General features: G+C 34.8%; 4 protein-coding genes across 6 annotated transcripts; 2 read left to right on the forward strand and 2 right to left on the reverse strand.

The window, feature by feature from the left end:
- The first annotated feature begins 880 nt into the window (after positions 1-880).
- LOC106789899 (GPN-loop GTPase 3) lies at positions 881-2,266 on the forward strand. The gene is made up of 3 exons (XM_014754443.1): positions 881-1,085; positions 1,342-1,538; positions 1,621-2,266. Exons 1-3 carry the CDS (start codon positions 1,041-1,043, stop codon positions 2,216-2,218), a joined length of 840 nt encoding a protein of 279 aa, XP_014609929.1. The 5' UTR covers positions 881-1,040; the 3' UTR covers positions 2,219-2,266.
- Positions 2,255-5,111, reverse strand: LOC106789898 (PHD finger protein 12). 2 transcript variants are annotated; one of them, XM_014754442.1, is made up of 5 exons: positions 4,852-5,111; positions 4,533-4,732; positions 3,971-4,248; positions 2,864-3,888; positions 2,255-2,769 (listed from the first exon to the last, which is right to left on the reverse strand). In XM_014754442.1, the coding sequence occupies exons 1-5, from the start codon at positions 4,897-4,899 to the stop codon at positions 2,395-2,397; spliced, it is 1,926 nt and encodes a 641-aa protein (XP_014609928.1). In that variant the 5' UTR covers positions 4,900-5,111; the 3' UTR covers positions 2,255-2,394. The 2 variants fall into 2 exon arrangements, with proteins under 2 accessions (XP_014609928.1, XP_014609927.1); XM_014754441.1 differs by having other exon boundaries at positions 2,864-3,891; positions 4,852-5,107.
- A 225-nt stretch (positions 5,112-5,336) lies between these two features.
- Positions 5,337-6,576, forward strand: LOC106789891 (39S ribosomal protein L18, mitochondrial). Its single transcript, XM_014754432.1, has 3 exons — positions 5,337-5,656; positions 5,775-5,888; positions 6,037-6,576. Exons 1-3 carry the CDS (start codon positions 5,466-5,468, stop codon positions 6,263-6,265), a joined length of 534 nt encoding a protein of 177 aa, XP_014609918.1. The 5' UTR covers positions 5,337-5,465; the 3' UTR covers positions 6,266-6,576.
- A 702-nt stretch (positions 6,577-7,278) lies between these two features.
- LOC106789889 (protein Wnt-5b-like) lies at positions 7,279-23,277 on the reverse strand. Of its 2 annotated transcripts, XM_014754430.1 has the most exons (9): positions 22,597-23,277; positions 21,161-22,369; positions 13,584-13,669; positions 8,879-9,144; positions 8,600-8,780; positions 8,400-8,511; positions 8,224-8,326; positions 7,957-8,124; positions 7,280-7,874 (listed from the first exon to the last, which is right to left on the reverse strand). In XM_014754430.1, exons 3-9 carry the CDS (start codon positions 13,661-13,663, stop codon positions 7,687-7,689), a joined length of 1,098 nt encoding a protein of 365 aa, XP_014609916.1. In that variant the 5' UTR covers positions 13,664-13,669; positions 21,161-22,369; positions 22,597-23,277; the 3' UTR covers positions 7,280-7,686. The 2 variants fall into 2 exon arrangements, with proteins under 2 accessions (XP_014609917.1, XP_014609916.1); XM_014754431.1 differs by lacking the exons at positions 21,161-22,369; positions 22,597-23,277 and adding an exon at positions 20,880-21,075 and having other exon boundaries at positions 7,279-7,874.

A 23,277-nucleotide genomic window follows, 5' to 3' on the forward strand; every position in this document is an offset into this window, starting at 1 on the left:
TTGATCACATAACGATGGAATTTTATATATATTATGACTTCATATACTTTCTTATTTATATTATATATTTTCTTTCGAAAATAATATCAAGCTTATGATTGCTTAAAATATAAATCATTAAATAAGATACGATGGAGACAAAAATCAATGACTACTTATAAACTAATCAATTATTTACATATTTTATATAAGATTTAGGAATCCGTAAGCGTTAATAGGTTTCGTTAAAAATAAGAAAATAGAGAATAGATTAAATTTAAAAGAATTTAATGTATCATTTTTATAATTAATTGGATTTTTCTATGATAAGTATTGCTTATTATTATTCTTCTTATATATATATAGAACTCTTCGAAGGATCAATTTTAAACATTTAGATATTACAAATCATACTTTTGTCGTGTTAAGGTTGCGTCAGGGTTATTGTACAATTTTTGATTTTGTACAATTTTTGTTTTTAATTTATAATTTTTTAACAATTTACTACGACGATTGTAGAAATGAGAGAAAAAAACATCTGATCGTCGGAAAAAAAATAGGAATAAATGATCATAAATCACATGAAACCTATATACAAGAAGGACGATCGCCATGTTATAAATGTGGGTGGGTACAATATTCACAATGAAAGGATGATTTTTATTGCCACTAGAGAGCGCGTCTAGTCGCTTGGTCTGATTTTTAAAACCAGTAATTAAAACAAAAACATCAAAGAGAACTATTAATTTTATTTGTTTATTTATAAAATCACACGTACTTAAATCTAAACTTAAGAACATCACCGCCGCTCTCGTGGATAATTATCGTACTCGATATTCAGTCATTTTCAACAACACAAATTCGATGCAAACGCCTATCTCGATCGTTCTCCTTATATATAGCTCCGTTGTTATACTAGTGTATAGTTATTTCGTGGATATGAGAAATAAACTTAACCTTAATCTTCAATTATGTATTACGAGGTATAAAAAATCTAAAAAGAGTAAATAATCATAGAATTTAAATTTATATGTGTAGAAATAAAATAAATTATTATCAAAATGAGGTACGCGCAACTTGTTATGGGACCTGCTGGTAGTGGAAAGGTATTTTTTAATTAATTTTTATATTATTAATAAAAAAAAACATAGTCTTTAAATATCGGATTATTGCGTATTAATGTTTCAACAAAATGATAAACTTAAATAATGTAAATATTTAAAAATATATTAAAGTATTTTAATGTAACTTTTATTATAAAATTAATATACGTTTATATTATATATTTTATATAAAAATTAATATGTGAAATATTTAATAAGTTTATCAATAATTAAACTAATGTAAAATCTATTTGTTTAGTCAACGTATTGTTCTATCATGCAACATAGTGCAGCAGATGAAATGAAAACAATAGAAGTAGTCAATTTAGATCCTGCAGCAGAACATTTTGATTATGAACCTTTCATTGACATAAGAGAATTAATTGAATTAGATGATGCTATGGAAGATGAGGAGTTGAGATATGGGCCTAATGGTGGTCTTGTATTTTGTATGGAGTAAGTTAAACAGATATTCTATCTTAATTATATTTATTTCCGAATTATTTCAATAAAAATCTTGTTTTCCCCTTGTTTATAGATACCTAATAGAAAATTCAACTTGGTTGCAAGAAAAATTAGATGATGTAGATGGCGATTATGTTATTTTTGATTGTCCTGGGCAAATAGAACTATATACACATATGAAAGTTATGCGTCAGTTAATTAAAATGTTACAAAATATGAATTTTCGTATATGCGGAGTATTTATAATGGATAGTCAATTTATGATAGATGGATCGAAGTTTTTATCAGGTACTATGGCAGCTTTAAGCGTAATGGTAAATCTAGAAATACCACATGTTAACATATTAAGTAAAATGGATTTGATATCGAAGTCTTCGAAAAAACAATTAGATGAATATTTGGAACCTGATCCATATAGTTTGTTATCTAATATGGAAAATGATCCATGGAATAAAAAATATCAAAAACTTACAGAAGCCATAGGTAAACTTATTGAAGATTATAGTTTAGTTCGTTTTCTTCCCTTGAATATTAAAGATGACGAAAGTATCGCTGATATCAAACTTACTATCAATAATATTATTCAATACGGAGAAGATGAAGATGTTAGAATTAGAGATTTCGATGAACCCTGTAATGATGATGATGCAGATGACACGAATAACAGTTAAAAAAATCATGCATGGTGTATATTTTAATAAACTGTTTTCATAACACTATGTTTTAATGTTCCTTATCACAGGTTACAAAGTCTTACATGATATAATAAAAAAGATCATTTTTTAATTTACTTATTGACTTAAAAAGTTCTATGCACAAAGTACACAAGTATTTACAATGTTAGATCTCAATAATCTAATTGTGAACTTATCGTATTAAACACAAATGTAAGACATCCAAAGCTTAGAATAGATCCGTGAGCAATAATCGCACTTCCTTCCCAACCTTCTTCCAAATAATCTATTTTTTTAACTTCTCGATACTTTGTGCTGCATTTACATAAACTTTCTTTACATGCATTTTTCAAAGGAGGAGGATTTTCTTTGTATATTATCGATTTAACCATTTCTGATGTTTCTTGTTCTTTACTTATTATTTTACTGTCATCGCTGTCCTCCTTATTATCATTTTCTAATTCTTTCGTATAGTTACAAGAATACAACACATTATCAACAATTGTTCCATGTTCACTGTAATTAAGTAATTCGTAATGATTTGTTGCCTAAAACAAATAAGACAAATAATCGTATTATCGATGTTACCAATATTAGATAACTTTATATTTTTAAATAAAATAATCTTGGAAAAATGTTTACCTCGTCAAAAAATATGATAGCATGTTTAGAAGATATTAATCTGCAAGTACCATAACTAGATAGAACTAAATCACAATTTGGTCCATTTCCAATAGTCATAGTTTTATTAATCATAAAAACAGGTGGTTTAGGTTTCTCGCTTAAAGAAAAAAGTACAGCTCGAGCTTTAACTTTACAATTAATCGCGTTATAATTATCTCCTTCTGGATTTAATATTTGTTCTAATCTTTGACGCGCTAATGCTTCTAACACTGGTCTTTCTAATAACTGCACTCCTTCTTTTACATTGTATGTAAACTGATCCGAATGTGTTATATTATTTTGTTTTTCACAGGATTCACTTGACTCAATCAATTCCACTTTACCAATAGATTTTTCTTCATCGTTTTCTTTCCTGTCACATTTTACCTCTGTTACATTATTTTTGCACGGTGAATTATCAATATCCATTAGCATATCCGATTCCTTGTCATCTGTATGATTAATTTTTTTCAGTGTATCCAAATTATTTATTATTGTAGTTTCTTTATCTTTTTCTTTTCGCTCATTTTCTAATTTAATTGTTGATCTTATAGAAGTTTCTTGATTGAAATGACTAAGATCCAAATGAGGTGGATTTTCATAGTGGTATTTAACTGAAAGAGGAACTTTTACCCGCATACGTCCTTCTAATCTTACTTTTGTGCGAAATAATGGATTGGCAGTACTTGCTTTACGCAAAAAATCAAGTTTCACGGCATGCTGATCTATCCTTTGATTAGCATATTTATCCCAAAGCTTGATACGTTCTGTTACTCTACACGAAGTTAAAAGATTTTGATCTATAAAATGATTCGGATGATTAGGACACATCCATCTTCCAATAGGAAAGGCAGTTAGTGGAGGATCCAGACAATCCTGATGAAAATAGAGTGGGCAGTAATCGCATGCAATTAATGGCGCTTTCCTGCAACTACGTCCGCATTCGAAGCATAGACGAGCCGGTAATGGTACCATCAGATTATTATCCAAGCAATGACTTTTCCCTACTAATACAAAAAATTTTTATTTAAATAATTTCAAATAATACAAATGTCAAGAATTGTAAGAGCAAAAAGCAACAATTACCATTGCTGTTTGATGAACTCTGTTGCTTCCCTCTTCTACCAGATACATAATCTACTTTGTTACTTCCAGGAAATATTATTGGCAACTGTAACTCTTTCGGAAGCTCAAATTCACGAGGATTAACTAAAGAGGCTGCTAAAGCTAAGATTTCTAATGCAGACTTTTTCTTCTTTTTATCATTTCCTTTATTTCCTAAAATTTCTCTTTTCGTTGCACATCGACAGGCATAACACAACCATTCACCATTAGGTATATCTGTTGGATCCACTGGCGGATAACTACATGAAAAAACAATTATAAATAGATAATAATACAAGATCTCTAATGACATCAATAGAAAGGACAAATTATAATGTTCACTTGGTAATGCAGAATAAATTTTTCAAACTTTTATTATAAATACATGTCTGAGGATAGTCTTATATCATTAGTTTGTTTTTTTACAAAGCATGCTCTTCGTTCAATAATTTGATAGTGAATTTAAAAAAGCATGAAATACATTATTTTAAATACATTTATACAATCGCGTGAATCAAAGACCTATTATTTATCATTGACTCACTGGCATTGTAAGTGGTAAGATGCTGGACATTTGTCGCAACATATTAGTTCACCTCCGTCTCTACACGCATCGCAAAAATCATGATTATGGCCACGACCTCGTCTTTTAAAATAAGGATGTTTCTTTTCCTCCTTTTCTCTTTTAGATTTAGCTGATTTAGAGTCTTCTGATACTGGCGGAGCTATAAGTGCTTGAATTTGCTGGAAATAAAAATGAAATAAAAAGAATAAAGGATAAGAAATACATGCTTGCTATAATCTAATGTTATAATCTAATTGTTGAAAATATACAATTTACTTATTAATGGATATTTACTTACAGGCATTAATCCTCCGATTAAAGCAAAACCGTACTCAACGGTACCCATTTTAATTGAATTTATTATCTATTTCAACTTGACTATTAGTGTTATATTTTATTCCATTATTATAAGATAAATATTGTCTTCCTGAGGTATAACATATCCTCCATAACTAACCACCACTCTTCAGCGCGCTTCAGCGCTGAAACATTTGCTGAAAATAATGGCTAAGCTTAAATCATGGAATAGTTACATCCATGATATATGCAGACGTAAGAAGATAGACCTTCAACGCGGTAAAATTCAAATTTTATTTTGGACTTCCGTAGGGTCGAGATAATTCATTAAAAAAAAACCATTTTTTTCAATTAAAAATGTTTTAACATATACATATATACATACTTTCTTATTTTATATTTATTTTATTAGTTATTAATAGCAATAATCTAATTTCGATATCAAGTATCGATTCTTAATCTCAAATCGATCCTCGATATTAAAATACACATTCGAGCTCTGTTATGATATTATGTATAAATTGGTGTATTTTTAAGTATTGATAAGTATTTATTGAATTCTTATGATTTTTAAATAATTTAATAAATTATAAAAGAAAAAATATCAAAGCGATTATGTTTACCAAAAATGTATACTCGTATTTGTCTAATTCTTTTATAAAAAGACAAGTACACGCTAATGCAAATTTAATAAGCAATTGCGTTGAGGTTATAAATCGGAATCCACGAAATTTAGAACGTTTACGAATAGCTCAGAAGCCTCAAGGATATCATCTCGAAAAACAATTTCGTAATTTCTGGCATAAGTATGTTATTTATTTATATAAGGTTATAATAAATGATAATTTTAATATCATATATAGGTTATCATTAAAAGAGCATTGTTTACATTTATATTTTTACAAATTTTATATATTTACACAGATTAAAAATTACACCACATAAACGTTACGTAATTGGTGAAATAGTACATTTTGAGAATGGTCCTGTCATTTCTGTGTCAACTAATGAATGGGCGCTAAAAAAACAATTGTACAGGTTTGTAGCTTTAAAATATGCTATGTTATATATATATAACAAATTTTTATAAAATATTTGTTTAATATATATAATTATTAATATTTATATATATTGATTTATATAATAATCTTATTTTCAAAGATTTCATTTCATTAAAATATTTTAGACAATATGATAGTATGGCATATATTGCCTTGGGACAAGTGTTAGCACTGCGTTGTCTAGAAAGTGGAATATGTGAACTTCATTATGATGAGAATCCCAGTAATAAGATATCATTATTATTAGAGCAATTAAAAAAGAACAATATTATCCTTCGTGAACCTGAAAGATATATCCATCCGTATCCGTGGAGTTTATTCCGACCAGAGAAACCATGGGAAACTCAGGAATAACATGTACGCAACCAAAGTTAATTCTTTTTTAAGTAAATATTTTAAACTATGGTCATAAATAGAAAAGGTGCTTGATGCCATTGTAACGTATTCGGATAAAAGAAATAAAACATTTTTTAATTGTTACATAGACGTAATATAACATAAAATAAAAATATATATTTAATTATCTTTATTTCTATAATAAAAATTTTGCAAAATAATATACATAAGAGAGAATTTTTATAGATCTTTTCAAACTATGCAAATTTGTATCAAACGCATGGATTTGGAATGTCTGAGAACAATAAATTATTCAGTTGATCGTTTATCATTTTTGGTGGGTTTAAAGCAATGAAATATTTTTTAGTAACTCTGAAACCTTAATATTTACATTAATATTAATTCAAGATTTTATTGATTTATCAATATTATTTATTAGAATTATCAAATGCATTCATTTTTGTTAATTTCTAATTAGTTTTTTCTTACAGCATAAAGTGAAATATATTTCTAAATAAATTTCTAAAATTTTCAAAATTTATATTATCGAACAAGCATAAATATAAAGTCACGTTAGGAAAATTATTTCAGTAATTTCTTTATTACAATGTCTAATTATTCATAAATGACAATAAATAAATTTGCGTATATAATAATACGAGTTCTTAAAATTGTTTAGTATTTAGAAAGTGAAGTATTTTAAATAATTATCATCACATTATCATCATCGTTTTATCGGTTATGATAGAATATACATCAAAAGGGATGATACACGTGATGAATATAACACAAAGAAATACAATTGTGCAGTAAAAGGCCTTCTTTAGTATAAGTTTCCAATAGGCCATACGATATATCGATACTACTGTATCCACATCACAAAAAGTATTCTATTTTTAGTAACATATATATATATATATAAAATTAATTGTTTAAATAAAAGTATACGATATATATGTTATTTTGTTGTTGTTCACAGCTTAAATTATAATCTACAAATATTTTGATCAAATTAATTACATTTCTAAATTATGATTACATACATATATCAATTTCTAATATAAATCTACAATTTGTACGATTATCCTAAGATTTTTTATCAAAATATACATCGTCGTTGATATAGTGCTAATTACACTACCAAATTATGTAGGGTGTTCAATTTAATTCGTGATCAATCGTCTTCCAAAATATCCATGATCAACGTAACAATCTTAAGTCGTTCAATAGCGACAAAATTATAACGATAAAAAAATTTTGTTAATGCAAATGGATGGTATGTATGTATGTATGCATGTAAATGATCACGTTTAACCGAACACTCTACATACTGCATAAATTTGTTCGCTATTCGATACCTTCATGGTAGAAAACTTGGATTCCAAGTAGTATTAACTGTTAAAGTATATTTTTCGTATGTAATGATGACACACGCGAATTTATTTGCAAGTATGAATATCAATGTTTTTCACACATGTTTTACATTCAACGAAGCAACACCAATGAAATTTACAATCGCATCTTTCCCTGATTGTTGATTTCTGAGTATTGTAGCCCCTTCCACAACAGAGTAGATTACAACCATCCATACCGGATGATGTTCTGTTGCAAATTCGTCCGTGCGTACCTACGGTGACGTAAAAAAAATAGTAGGCGTTATTAAAAACATAAAATTAATTAATGAAATAATATATTCTTTCGTATTTTACCTAAAGAGCCAAGAGTATCATTTGGAAGGCAATAATTTGGCGAGTCATCCAAATAAACTAAATCATTGGCCGTAGGCAAAGAAAATCTTGGATCTCGCATGGATAATCGGCCACGTCTGTTTACTCGAACTTCGGTTGCACCATCGTATTTGTCCAATAAAAGATCACCTGTCGAACAAGTTGAATTATCGATCAAATTGTTTCTTTTTTTTTTTTATCCAAAAAAATTTGCATAAGATAAATGTGTACAAAAAAAGGAAGACATACCAATTTCTCGAAACGATGCAAGTTGTTGCCAACAGGTGATCAAGCTGCAACTACCAGAAACCCCGTGACATTTGCATGTTACTTTAGATCTTTTTATAACAGCCTGTTAAGAAACAACAATTTGAATTTTTCATTCGTCCATATTTAAATTGTCAAAAGTAAAGGACGATAGATACCCTACGTCCTGCTTCGTTGTTATGCAAGTTCATTAGGCTTCTTCCTTGTTCTCTACTACCTCGTTTAAAGCTACGCTCGCGTTCTCTTACGTCCACGAATGATTGGGTGAATCTGTATAAAAAAATTCGTATATATATAATGTATTATAATACGCGGAGAAAATAATTTAGAAAGATAATTCATGAACTATTTCACTCACTTATATCCATATTCGAGATTATCCCCACAACCACCCCAAATCCATTCGCGATTTAGATCTCTCGGTCTGCTACTTCTCGAACAACCGCAAGATGATAATTGTCCATCCCTGCAAGCTCGACTAATGGAATAAACTACCCCCGCTGCTGTGATAGCATGTACAAACGCAGTTTCTCTGCTTGCTGCAACGTACAATTATTCCAATTACACCGAATAAGTAAAACACTTAATTGGGATTATTAGTATTCTGGAAATGAGAAGTATTAGGATAATGATGCACCTATTTTAAGGATCGGCCCGAAAACAGTTTCATCATTGACGGTGGAACAGTTCCACCTTCTATCTTGAAACTGATGCTGGCACTCGAGGACTCCGAATTTGGCGCCCTTCGCCACGCTCGGCATATGATCCACGGATAATTGGCAAAGCTTCCCCTGTCCCTGTGAGAGACCCTTCAGACCGATGCAAATCGTCGAGGCTTCTACATCGTAAGTTTCCATCAGCTGAGCCGTCTCCAATTGTGGAAAATGCTGCATGCCCATATTTCTAAAATCATGTATGGATGGATGATATGACTTTTTTATTTTCATGAATCGTCCAATAACCAAATGGATAGTTAACAAGATAGAGAATAAAATCTTCTATGTTCTTTTTTTTTTTTTTTTTTTTTTTTGCGAAAAATAATGGGCCACTTAAAGGATTCAACGAGAAGAGAACGCATAATTCTTCTGGTTTTTTGTCGTCTTCTTTCCATTCACTATTCACAGACATTCCGATCGTTATCCCCCTTTGCAATCATGGGGAATACCTTGGTACGCATACGATATAGTTTTACCATAGTAGTAGCCATAAGAAGAAGAACCAGAAGAAGAAGAAAAAGAAGAAGGTGGGGGGGGGGGTTAGGAGCAAAGCAAGGATATTTTTCTAAGGTACTACTCCGGAAAGCAATAGCTAAAGAGATAGGCAGTCGAATGCACGTGGTTTACGAAGCAGCCCTATCGTGAACGAGCTAGGCCCCTCCTTAACGCCTAGAAAAGATTTGTTACGGCGATTATATAAATTCGGTGCAGGCAGCCCGTGGGCGAGGAACGGCCCTCGGATTTCCTCTACGGCGATTCTTAATGGCGCATTTGTGAGTCAACGGACCGAGTTGATGGAACGACGCCGTCAAAGACAGAAGTCAAGGGGAGGTTACAGACTGGGACGAGCTAATCTGTAATTCGAGATGGCCGTTCATGCGATCTCTTGAATACAGTCTATGGGTACTATCGTGCGTAATAGCGTGCATCGAGCTGATTAGAATCGCGTCAATGATTTCTCCCCCTATGTGTGAAGATGACGACGACGCGAAGGAGGAGAAGGATGATCACGCAACGATCCAGGATCGATTACGGATCTTAAACAAAAATTATTTTCAATGAGCTAGCTAAATTAATTAAGGGCATGTTTAACGGAGCATTAAAACCTTACGTTAAGGTCAGTAAAAGTTATCTCGGTCGACGTGGGTATAGGTGTATATATACGTGCATTGATTTTTTGCTATAATAAGATAATAGCCACTCGTTATGTTTCGTTATTAATAGATAGAACTATTTGTTGAGAAAATTCAACGATAATAATGGTATCGTGAAGCGTAGGAGAAAACGGCGATACGCTTGAAAAGAGAAGAATCGTTTATCCGAGAAATCATAAAGGAAATCCCCGTATTGATGTCACCAATATTATTTTAGCAGAGTGATATTGTAACCGTGCGATTTCTTTAGAATTCGGCTTGCAACCCCGGTGAGGTAGAAAATCTAGGGAGTACCTACATAATAGAGCACATTAATATTCTAGAATGAGCTTCAGCAGCGATATATCATCGGCTTTGCACTCCCCTCTGTAAAACAATGACATGAGAGGGGAAATGGGCAGGAGGGAACGATAATATTTCGAAGGATTCGGCCCACGCAGCAGCAACAGCAGCTCAAGAGTCCACTACCACCACCATCACCATTACTACCATAACCAACATCTCTAACCACTCTGGGATTCTCGTGGGTTGCACTGGGGGCCCCCGGTCCCGAAAAAGTAATGTCTTGTGTCTTTTAAAAGATTGTACCGACGTTCGAATATAAGCGCGAGCCCCCATACCCGTCGTCCTTTCGACGTTAAATATCGAGCCTCTCGGTCAACGAGGATCATCCGATTTATTATGTTCCCAGTTCGGCTTTTATCTCCTTTGCATACATATTTCTTATTGCATAGATTAGAAGATTAATGTACGTTAACGTGCGAATTTCAATTTCAAACACTTAGCCATGTAGACATCAATTCCTTTTTTTTTCTTTTTCTTTTTCTTTTCTTTCAAATGATCAAATTCACAGTCTTGTCTTGATACGAACGACTAACTTATTTTTTTCTTTTCTTTTCTTTTTTTTTTTGATCAAGAAAAAGCGAACAAACACATTTTTTCTCCTTTCTTAATCTTCTCTCGCGCCTTAAACCCTTTAAATTAATGCATTAAATAAAATAACGTGATACGTGAGCAATACGGACTGAACCGTGACCGTTCGACGTTGTTCATTTTTATTTTATGGGATTTTTTTAAATTCCTTTTCTTTTTTTCTTCCTTACGTGGGCCGAAAAGAAACTCTCGAGGGGCAACTTTTTAATCGGTGCTCGGAGATATCAGCGAGATTCGCGTGAAACGCTATTTAAGAGAGTTTATGCTGCGATTTGAATCGGGACAGTTCACGCAGGTAGGGGACATAACACAGCACCCGCGAAATATTTATCTATGCTCCCGTGGAATCTAATCTCAGAAAGTTGTTGGCCGTTGACCTAAAAGGATGTAAAACGTAGATACAAGATTAGAGATTTCTGAAGCACAACACGAAGGTTATCGCGGGATTTCATCTAATATCAAACCAACGTTAACAACACGAGTGCCTAAGTGATAATCGCATCTGTTATGAATAAAGATATCGATGATCTTTTCTTTTTTTGTTTTTTTTTTAGATACTTTAATCCTTTAAGTGCTATGGATGCATACCTGCATAAGTTTTGGTAAAAGTTGCCAGCGTGAACTATGGACGCGCACGTATGTGTCGTCGATATGAATGCAAAAAATTGAATATTAGTTTATGTATCGGTAATAATTGTTTCGAGTTTTGTCATACCGAAATTATGTTAGAAAAAAAACTTTTTTTCGTTATTCGATTTGAGTAAAATAATTATATATTCTAATTTATTATTAGCTGCAGCTAGTATTATCAATCAACAGAACAACCATACTAGTAATCAAATATTCCGTTCCTACAAAGCATTTTCACTTAAGATTATTCAACACTCAAAGGGTTAAAAAGTACAATTATTTTTCATTATTAAAAATAAATCTATTTCTATGTATAAGTATCCAAAATCGGATCAATGTTTACTATTCGTTCATTGTAATAATAAGAAAAAGATTCTTAATCCCTGGAGGAAATGGTATTAACTCAATATCGGGCATATCATTGCACGACTAATTGGAAGATAAGGTCAAGATTTAGATAGAAATAAGTTGGTCTCCTTGGCGCATTGTGTTCCTGTCTTAATTCTCAAAGCAAAGTAAGAAGGATTAACTGTCTTAGAGGTGCGACGGGCCCACCCACGCGATTACGGCTCGCACAGAACCAAGCAGATTAATAGGAAAAGAAAATGTTATCCCGGCGACGATGTGTCGTGGATGTTGCACTGGTTGAGGATGGGGAAAAAAAAGAAAACTAAAAAGAAAAGAAAATAAACGAAATGAGTTGGTTGGGTCGATGTATATTCTTGAATTTTAGCGATTTTACAAATGGTCTTGACGATCGATAAATTAATATGCACGCGTAGACAGGGGTATCGCAAAAGGCGAGGGTATGACCCTTTCGAATCTTGCCAAAATCAGCGCGTAACGTATAATTTCTAGGTCTTTGTCGAAGAGGTAGGTCCGTCTGTATTTCGTGGGAACTCGATCGAGAGGAATTTTTCGTGCCCGGAGGTATCGCACGGTCCATTTGTTGGTTGGTATCCCCAACGAGGAGAGTGTGTCTAATTTTTGAATTGCCATTCTCACCCCAGTATTCTTTGCCCTACGCCATAGCATGACCAATCAATGAATGGTCCAGACTCACCCGCGCTTCTCTCTTGCTTTATCTTTTTCTCTCTTTTTTCTTTCCTCCGCATTGTGATTTCGTTGAAATCGGTTCAGATTTTTCTTTTATCCAAATCTCTTTCCATCGATCACTTCCCTCCCGAAAATAATGGGATTTACTTGTAAAAAGTTTAGATTTTTCCAAGCGTATCTTTTTACGGAAACGTTCTTCTTCCACCTAACCAACACGAAATAGTTGTTCGACCTTTCGTACTGGGAAATGAGAGAGAAAAAGAAATAAAGAAAGATAAGAAGAAGAAGAAGAAGAAGAGAAAAGGGAAAAAGGGACAGGATGACTGTGCGTATTTACCACTATTTGCAATATAAACAATCTGCGTGTCCAAGTGGCTCTTCCAGTCGGTCGGTCGAGAGTGACAGGACCGGTACTGCTTCTTCTTATTCTTCTTCTTCTTCTTATACGCTTGCAAAGAAGAGATTTATATCGGCTGATCTGAATCACTCTCCGCAAGGTAAAAGAAACATTTGTAAGCTTCTTTCTTTTTGTTTTTCCTTTTTACTACTTACAATTACATTGTCTTTTTGTTTGAATTTGTTCTCATTTCTTTTTTTTCAATTACAATCTTCTTTGATCATTGGTGACTACTAATCGATAGTAATAACATGCGTTGGAAAAAGAAGACTCCCTATCGTATGTTCGAGTTTAATACAGTTGTCGAGAAACAGGATTAGTTTCCGAGAAAATATCCAATCTGACTTTCTTACGATAGATAGAAATAATAGATAAGAAAGGAGATTGAAACGCATGAATAAGATAGTTATTTCAACATTATCATTTAAATAATAAAAATGTATATGACATACTTACATCCACGTTCCTGGAATAGTCGATGCAGCAAGGATCAGTACCAATTTCAGGATCACCAGTAGCCCGCCGTGCACTATCATCTTTATCTAGAAAAATACAATGCATAGTTTAGCTAGCGATCAACTATTCCCTACGTTATCTTATCGCGAAACGTTACTCGTGCTCGCAGTTCCTGTCAATACCTTTCTTTGCTCGTATTATAAATGAAAGAAATAATAAATGATATATAATTCCTGTTTCGACTTGGTATGTTCTACATATGTGCAAAGTGGCAAATAAAAAAAGACATTTTGAACTAACGTGACGTTATTTTCTAATGCTTTATGTAACTGAAGTAATTAGATTGCTATAATTCGTAGTACATACAAACATCGTGTCTTTAAAGTACGATCGAACGAATGAACGAACGAAACGAACGAAACGAACGAACGATCGAGTCGAAGCAAGCAAACAAGGTTTAAGTTACTAAATTTGTCAGTCGTAACTTAATACCAGTGATATATTTTATCCAGTAGTACCGGCCGAACCAGACCAAGAGAGCAACACAGCACGTAAGCCAGCCATCATGTATGAGCAAGGTGCAACGTCGAATCCATGTACCCATAATCGCTTCGAAAGCTTTTGATTTAATAGAACGAAAACTCACCAGACGAGCTCTACGCACCCGTTCAATTTTTATATCCCAGTAGCCATGTAATTCTTCCTCAACTCGGTCTCAACAAGACACACTGTTGCGAGAGTTGCCACAGTAAGTCTATCGAGGGTAAACGCGAGCTTAATTATATTTCCGCGCTCGATAGAGATAACCTTAGACTACTGCATTATTGAATTTTCTTGCGTTCCTTGTCAGAGTTACATATCACACTTCGGTATTAAGAACGTTAGGATGTCTTTATTGAATCCATATTTTGATGAGACAGAAGAATCAATAGTCGAACGTCGCTTACACTTATTTTCCTTACGAATGTATGATAAGTATGGTCTGTATCGGAAATCGGAATGAAATGCAAATACATTTCTTTTTCCAACAATGTAATATCACAAAAGTAACAAAACACCAATATCGCGTGCCATTAGGTTGTGCCAATTGCCTTCTACAGTACAGCTAAACGCGATAAGGATAAGTGCCATTTGCAGCTTCCGAATTCAGAGGTGGATAAAAGCACGAAGCGTCTAGATATCTGGTCGCTTTTCAAGTTCAATCGGTACTTCTAGATTCCACTTTGGAAAGTATTTCGTAATCCTCTTATCCTCGATAGGAAGAGACAAGGGTGTACCGAGTAAACCGGAAGGTCGTGGTTACGAATACAGAAACGGCCGGTAGCGTTAGTTTTTCTAAAGAATGCTTTTTGCATTTGTTATCTTGGAAGTACGAAAAAGTAACTTTATTATGGGTGAGCGAGGCAACCCTTCGATGATTTTATCTCTAGTTGGGAGAGGAAAAAATTAGGACTATCTATCCTTAAGATCGTACGCGTGTAAGGGCAATAGGACGGGAGTATAAAATGAAAAGTTATGCAGTCTGTAACTCGTAACTCAAGGACGTAGTTCATATTATCCGGTCGTGGCTGGAGCTCGCTTGGTAAGAGTAAAATCGAAAGAGGCAAGGGCCCAAGCTCAAGTATGGGTCCAGGAGCGAGAAAGTCTGAGCAAGGTGTAACGTCGAATCGATGTACCATAATCGGTAGGACTTGAATGTTTTTCGTTCGAAGGCAAAGATCATGGCTGCCCACAGGATCAGTACGTGCACGCACCGGTCATCACTACTAGTACAAAGACGTATCATCATACTGTACGTTACCTGTGACTCTTTCTCTTTGCATACATATGTGTGCATGTATTTGTGTACACGTACGCGCCTATGTATCTAGCCCACGCGATCGAGCAGGATATTAGCCGGTATATAAAATACATTTGTGATCGCGACAGGAATGTAAATGGCGTGCTTCGGCATGTCTCACGGGCTGGCTCGAATTATCAGCAATAAAGTATCTCCCCGGTGTGTTGAACAAGACATGACCGTGGGTAATATAAGCACCGCTACATTTGTTGCCGAATGAGCTGCGTTTCTCTCTTTCTCTTTCTTTACGTAGTATGCATGTATCTACTTACATACAATACATACATGCATACATACGTCACGCCTAATGTATGTACAATGTAAGTACATAAGTGCCCTCGCTCTCGGTTTCTCATCAAGGATCAGAATTACAATCCTTCCTGACGATCGGCAAGTTAATGACCCTAATATCCAAGATATAATATACACGTCTTTACGATATTTCTTTCGGCTTGATAAAGCCCCCGTTCTCGAATTTCTTCAAAGAATAATTTGTCTACGTCCACATTGACACGCTTATTGAATAGCCCATCTCATTTATCATATTTTTCGTTGAACTTATGTCCTCGTAAATACACTCGCCAATTTTCTTCTCCTTCTCTCTATGTAATATCTTCCTTCACAATAGATGGGACAAATGCGAGGACCATCTGAGAAAGCACGACGCTTTGTACGGTACCTTTTATTAACATATTCTTTGTTCTGCCCACAGAAGCCCTATATGACCAAGAGATAATCCAGACGGATCACCATAAAACCATCATGGCGTATGACCGACTCATCCAACTTCGTGATCGCAACCTGCCCGAGGACAACAGGATCATCCTGAATGATCATGACTCTTCTTATTTCCAGCTTCCGTACGCACGCGTGTATAATACTTACGAACGTTTTCATTTAATAATCGTCCTTCCAACACGATCCTTGATATTAACTTTTATTTAAGGCTTACGACCGTGGCAATAAAATGGAGCGTTAAGTCGATCGGTGGGCGAACGAATCGATTCTAGATTTTCACGCGAAGTACCAAGACAACTCGAGTCCTCTTAACGAAGCTGGAAGCTAAGGATGGTGTACACACACTCGAGATGTACGTACGCAGAAGAAAACGAGAGCCTGTCTACGAGGTCGGAGAGAGGAGGGAAGGGTGAGGAGGGAGTATGGAGGGACCAGATGAGGGGAGAAGAGATAGAGTGAGAGAGAGAGAGAGAGAGAGAGAGAAAGAGAGAGAAAAGCTGGTGAGGAGATAGGAGATCTGAACCTGGAAGGAAGAGCTGCTGCTGGTACAGGTACAGTGAGCCTGATCGACGCTTGTCAGGATCGTAATGTAATAAAATATTATTCATTTCCTTAACATTACGATAGGTAAAATCGACAGGATATATAAAGTAGGTGATAACGAGGATATTTATTAGCTTATAATTGGCCGGAATTCGACTGGTTGCAGTTATTGCGTATTTTTATCGCGATCAAATTATTGACTCGTTCCACTAAAAGTCTCAATCGAATATTCTAGCAATGTAAATCATGACCTGAGGCAATGAGTGAACGCGAGATATGCCGCGTACCCGTAGATAGAGATGTAATCGTGGAAATATAATAACGTGTTCGAATCTAAATACGTTATGGAATTATCCAAAAGTATATGAGTACCTACACCAAGTCGGAGGCACGTTGCACACGCAATTATCCAAAGGCTCGAACGTTGCTCGCTCGTTAGTCGCATGGTACACGTATAACGCGCGAAAGCCGTATGCATCTTCTGCATTCAACGGCCTGTATAATCTCTTCCTGTAAATGGCAAACGGTTTGTTGTTTGTTAGCCTCGATTCGGTGGACTGTACGCCTCTACGTACTACGTTACGTTACGTTACTTGAGCGTAGCTACGCGCTTGGGGAGTCGTTCAGCCGTAACTCATAACTTTTACGACGCTTTCGCGAAGGTACCTTATTAACATCGTAGCTGCACTAATTTATCCTCCGGCGAGGACTGATTTTTAATTGGCAAAATGTTATTACGTTGAGGTATGGAGCGTCAAGTAGTTGTGTTGTGTAGTAGTGTAATAAGTAATTTACGGGTTGCCCAAAAACGTTGCCCTATACCATACGATCTCTCTAACATTTACATCGATACTTATTAGATTTATAATTAATCGTCAAGTTTATTGTAATGGCACGCGATATATCTATGACTTTAATATTAGACAATTACTATTAACATTTCGTATATGTACAAAACTCATGAGGATATCTATGTAACCTTTCCATTAGACCAGCATAGAATAATATTAAATTTCAATAAAATATTCAATGTTTATATATATATATACATATATATAAAATGACGAAATTACAAAGACATTTTAGATAGTACAAACTCCATAAGCAAATAGCAAGCACAAATAGATGCACGAGTATTTTTTTGTTCCGAAGGAGAAATCGTTTTTACAGGTGCTCTCAGAGAACGAAGAACGTGAAACGCTCGCTCGCGCGCGCGTGTCTTGTACTCGCGCCTACGGTTCGTATTTTCATTATAAAGGCACGAGATAAAAGCGCGGATAAAACTCGTTGGCGAGCGGGGAATGTCGCCGGTTAAAATCCGCGATGCGTTCGTTATGGCGCTGTAAATCCCGTATACCGCGATATTACGGGGCTGTATAAGATTTCAGCGGCGTGTCAGCTCGTCCACGAACACGACAGAGAAAGTTTTTAATGCCAGTGATAATCTGACGCACATATCGCTTTATCGTTCCTTACAAAATATCGAAGCCAATTTTGAATATTTTTTTTCTCCCCCTTTTGTTTGTTATTTTTTTCTTTTTCTTTTCTTTTCTTTGTCCTTTTTGGCGCGCGTATTTTTTCTTCGTTTCTTTTCGCGCGCTTTTGCGAAGATGACGACAACTACGAGGACGAAGAAGAAAAGGAAGAAGTAAAAGAAAAAGAAGAAGAAGGAGGCAGCAGCTATCATCGTTTCTCGATATGGATCTTTCTCTTTTTTTTCTTTCTTTCTTTCTTTTTCTTAAGCGTGCGAGCGCTCACGCAGCAATCATAAATGCAGCTACTTCCTACGTAATCAAGCAATAATCGTTAGGATAAACGTGAGTGCTGGGATTGTTGGCTAAGCGTTCTCTTTTATTATACGGTTCTCGATTGATTTACGAATGGCGTCGGTAAAACCATTAACGTTACTTGTGCTTTCATTCTATAATTTTTTTTGTACTTTCTTCTTCTTCTTCTTCTTTTTTTTCCTTCTCCTACGACTGACCAACACGAGTAAGACTTATCGCTCCAATAACGCCAACGAAAAGCATTCCAATCAATCGCTTACGTGATCGCATTTTTGTGCGTTACGCGTTTGAAGAGTTTTCTCGAACGTCGATTATTGCACCCTTGGCTCGATTTTTTAAAATAAGTATCATCGAGTTGAAGTATTCGCGATAGTAGCTAATTTCGCGCTTATAATACATCAAGCTTTATTATTAATCTACTCGATCAACCAACCATCAGAGAAGACTTCAATTATTAGCCCTGTCAGCAAAGTCGTTTGCTCGAGTAATTAAGAGATCGTTGCCGTATCCTCGAGATACCCACGTTCGCAGGTAGCCTGAGACGTTGATGCATAAATTCTGCGCTCTGAATCGAGAAGGTCGTCGTCGTAGTCGTCGTCGCGAATCGTGTGTAGGCAAAGTTACATTCGAAACCACGACCCCAAACAAAATGCTAAATATTATCGCCATTGAGATTCTAAGAAGAGATCGAATAATTAGATTTGCGAGTCAATTAAAATCCTTCTGTTCGTTCTTTTTTTCTTTTCTCTCTCTCTCGTCGTCGAGTGAACAATTATTAATTTTATCGCCAGGTTTCGGAACTCCGCTCTTCTTGGTTAAGATTTTTATTCGAGAAAATAACATTCAAATATCATTTAAATTAAATTTAAAGCACCTTTTTCCTACGCCACACAAATCGTACAAAATTAAACATTAAATTATCTTCATTTTTCTTTTTCTTTTTTTGCTTTTTTTAGACATGATCAAATCTATAAAATTAAACGAGCAAATGCAAATATCAAACTACAGAATAAATATTGAATAAAATTGTAAAAACGTATAATTGAATACAAGTTTACAGTGATTCCAAAAGTTTCTTATTTGCATTTGAGACATTAAAAATATTGTAAGAAAAAAAAACATAAAAAAGAAAAAGAAAAGATACCGGAACGCTGCTTTTAATTATATTTTATTTAGCCATTATAAAATGGAGAAAGTATCTATGTATTTACATAAAATAAATCAAGGAACTTAAGAAAATATACGACGAGACGATTAAAAGTGGAAAGAATCGGAGCACTATGATTAGCCAGTGAAAATACAATAAAATCAGTCTCTAACGCTCAAAGGTTTAAGTATGATGATTTACGAGCGGCATTAAGAGTCGTTAAAAGAGGCTGCCGATTAATCTTTCGAGACATCGTTAAATCATTGCCAGTTTAGCGATTACGAGGAATAAATTCTGAGCTAGCAACGTCTTCCTTGGGTACTTGCTCTTAGGTTTGCCGATCGGCAAAAGCCACGTTACGTGTCCAATGCCGATGCATCTCTTTACGGCTTGGCGGACGCGCCGATGAGAATTTATCTTCGTGGTCGCTTTTATCATACCGAATACCTCCCACCTATATTTCCTAGAGCCTTACATATACCGTTGAACGTCAAGATTTCATTTCTTTTTTTTCATCTTCTTTTTCTTCTTCTTTCTCTTTTTTGAAAAAAGAAATTCCTCTTATAATACATGGTAGTTGTACTTAAAATACGTAGGTAAGTATATAAGTATGTATGTAAACACACGTGTCGTTCGATCACACACACTTGTTCGAACCAAAGTATATAAGAACTCTCCTTTCTAATTACATGCATCTACAAGGTGTCTTAAAATATTTGAGCTTAACTTTAGGGGTAGTTTCTGTATCCTTGAAATAAGAACAAAAGTTGATGATTAGCAGTACTTGCTAAAATATGAACAAAAATTAATATAATCATAAAATACCGATACGACGCTTTATTTCAGAATTATAACTATTTTTGCTTCAATTATTTACAAGCTTTTTATTTCATGTACGATCTTTTTTTCTACTGTTTGAGCCATATCTTAAATCAGTTTAGTATATTCTGTTGGGGATGACAATACGTATAGAAATTTGTTAATAAATTTCTACGATAGTTTACATTTAAAAAGAAAACAATTATAATTCGAAAATATATTGTCACATCGGGCTGATATTATTATATGAACTTTTTGTTCTTATTTGAATGTATTAAAACCACCCTTAAAGTTATGCTTACATATTTTAAACCACCTTGTATATTTTCAACAAGAAGACGTTTGATATAAGAAAGATAGTTGTCTAGAAAGTACGTAAAATCATGCGAATTATAATACGGCTTCCGTCTACATATACTTACTTACGTATCAACATGTACAACACTTCTATCTTTACGATTCTTTCATTGCCTTATTCTATTCCTTCTTCCTCCTTCTCTTCTTCTTCTTCTTCTTATCATTAGAAAGTTGTAAGGTAAGGTCTATTCGTATTATTAATGGTAACGCTTTGTATTATTGATAATCGCGAAAGGATTCGAGTATCTGTTTGAAGGAAGAAGTTAATGGAGAAAAGGTAGTGCTCGATGAAGCGTGGACAAATAATTTCAATGTAACAGTGACAAATCGGCAATAGTTTACTCACCAATCGATGATATCCAACGTCGTTAACCAGCGTGCAATTGTTTACTCCTCGTGGAATAGAATAACGAACGCCTTTTGCATCGGCTAGGAATAAGTTCACTTGAAATTTACAACGTGTACCAAAAAGACGTGTATCAACGACGCGCCGGAATTTTTAGAATAGATGAACGAGGATAAGGAAGAGAAATAGGAAAAGTATCAGCAGGAGGAGGAAAAATAAAGCAAACAAACAAACAGGGAGAACTTTCAACGAGTCGTACTTAGCGCCTGTATTTCCTTCGTCAAATGGATCGAGTGCCGCACATCATCCACCACGTAGATTAAACTTTCGTCTATCATTTTTGTCTCCAATTTGTCACCGTTCCTCACTCGACTATTTCTTCCGAGTCTTTCTTTCGTAATCCTTTCGAGATCTTCTTAGCGAACAGAAAGTTTTTTTCTTTTTCTTTTTATTTATTTTCAAAAAGCGCGCGCGCGTGTACACTGACCAAGATCGAACCGAAAAACTCTTGTGGTCAAACGAAATCGAATAATTCAATTGATATTCGTGATTTAGCTTTCGTATTAATTTCCCCCTTTCTTCAGTTTTCTTCTTATTCTTACGAAACTCGTTAAATACCTTCGTCTCTGTTTTTCAAAGCACTCAATGACACTCTTGCCTGACGGAAACCTCTCGACCCATTTCCTCCGTAGCTATCGGCTTCGTCGAGTCAACGGAACCAAAGATAGAGCAAGAGAGAGTGAGAGAAAGAGAGAAAGAGAGGAGGAGCACCGATTACACCTTGTTTCATCGAAGTTTCGAACACCTGGCATTCGTGTACTGTTAACACTTAGCGATCTCTACCGATTAAAAAGACACGCCGCTATTTCGCGCGGTTATTTTATCAACGGGTTCTCCAACAGAGTCGTAGACGACGACGACGATAACAACGATGACGATTATATGATGATGATGATGATGATGATTTGTCGATGTTCTTTTCCGAAAGGAGGAATTTGTTTTAACAACTTATTGAACGTTTCTTCGAAAGCAAACCTTCCCTTTTTATTTTTCTAGTATTTTTTTCCTCTCTCTTCTCCTGTCCGTTTCTCTACGTCTTCTTTCACTTTTTCCTTCTTTATTTCTCTCTCTCTTTCTCTCTCTCTCTCTTTTTCTTTCTCTCACTTTCTACGTTTGCTTTGGAGATTCCACGAAACGCTCGTAAAACACCTACGGAGAACAATGCGTTGGGTGCCAGCGCGAGTTTGCTAGATCGTGCTTACTACGGATATATGTAGGTAGGTTTTGAATATTTATATACAAATATATATATGCGTGTAAATATATTATATAAAAAGATAAAAAAAAGGAAAAAAGGTAAAAAGGAAAAAAAAAATAGAAACGCGAGGAAACGACGACGATGAGATTCTTCCCATGCGAAAGAACTTTCCTGATACCTCCCTACGATATTACTCGTTCTCCTTTCTAAAACGGTTAAAACGTTCGCTGAAAATCTCGATATCAGGTCGATTTACGTGAGCTTAGCAAGCTAGCTGGTGGTGAGCTAGCTGGCTGGCTGGCTGGTTGGTTGGTTGGTTGGTTAGTTGGTTGGTTGGTTGGTTGGTTGGATGATCGCGCGCGCGCGTTCGCGCCCGCGAGTATTCGACTCCCACGCGACGTAAAAGTCCTTCTCTGTCTACTATTTCTATGTAAGATCGAACCGAACGATCCTCTCGTTTACGAACGAAGAGACGAAAAGACGAAACGAAACGAAACGAGAAGAGTCTTGCTGACGATGTCAAAAGAAAGCAAAAGGAGAACGAATGTACGAATGAACGAACGTACGAATGAACGAACAAGTGAACGAACGAGCAAGTAAACGATCGAACGTTCGGCGTGAAACTCTCGGAATCTCTTTCTCTTTCGTCTCCCTCTCTTACTCGGAAGAAGTAGCAATCGTTTCTGGAGTAATTCCGATCTATATCTTTATTCCTTTAGGGGACACCACCGGATCTCTTCCTTTTCCTTTATTATCCCTTTTCTCCTTTAAACTATTCTACACTGCATCTAATTTTCTTTTTTTACCGATAGAATGTTTTTTTTTTCTTTTTTTTTTTTTTTTTAATTTTTCCTTTTTT

Source organism: Polistes canadensis, unplaced genomic scaffold (genome assembly GCF_001313835.1).
Source record: "Polistes canadensis isolate GaletaPanama2010 unplaced genomic scaffold, ASM131383v1 scaffold_206, whole genome shotgun sequence".
Lineage (NCBI taxonomy): Eukaryota > Metazoa > Arthropoda > Insecta > Hymenoptera > Vespidae > Polistes > Polistes canadensis.

Coding starts and splice junctions, on each gene's coding strand:
- LOC106789899 (XM_014754443.1), top strand. CDS start 1,041: ATGAGGTACGCGCAACTTGTTATGGGACCTGCTGGTAGTGGAAAG. Junction 1,086..1,341: donor GACCTGCTGGTAGTGGAAAG/GTATTTTTTAAT, acceptor CTATTTGTTTAG/TCAACGTATTGTTCTATCAT. Junction 1,539..1,620: donor GGTCTTGTATTTTGTATGGA/GTAAGTTAAACA, acceptor CCTTGTTTATAG/ATACCTAATAGAAAATTCAA.
- LOC106789898 (XM_014754441.1), bottom strand. CDS start 4,899: ATGGGTACCGTTGAGTACGGTTTTGCTTTAATCGGAGGATTAATGCCT. Junction 4,733..4,851: donor TAATCGGAGGATTAATGCCT/GTAAGTAAATAT, acceptor TTTTATTTCCAG/CAAATTCAAGCACTTATAGC. Junction 3,892..3,970: donor GAGTTCATCAAACAGCAATG/GTAATTGTTGCT, acceptor TTTTTGTATTAG/TAGGGAAAAGTCATTGCTTG.
- LOC106789891 (XM_014754432.1), top strand. CDS start 5,466: ATGTTTACCAAAAATGTATACTCGTATTTGTCTAATTCTTTTATAAAA. Junction 5,657..5,774: donor TTTCGTAATTTCTGGCATAA/GTATGTTATTTA, acceptor ATATTTACACAG/ATTAAAAATTACACCACATA. Junction 5,889..6,036: donor CTAAAAAAACAATTGTACAG/GTTTGTAGCTTT, acceptor AAAATATTTTAG/ACAATATGATAGTATGGCAT.
- LOC106789889 (XM_014754431.1), bottom strand. CDS start 13,663: ATGATAGTGCACGGCGGGCTACTGGTGATCCTGAAATTGGTACTGATC. Junction 8,512..8,599: donor AATCTCGAATATGGATATAA/GTGAGTGAAATA, acceptor TTTTTTATACAG/ATTCACCCAATCATTCGTGG. Junction 7,875..7,956: donor TGATACTCTTGGCTCTTTAG/GTAAAATACGAA, acceptor ACGTCACCGTAG/GTACGCACGGACGAATTTGC.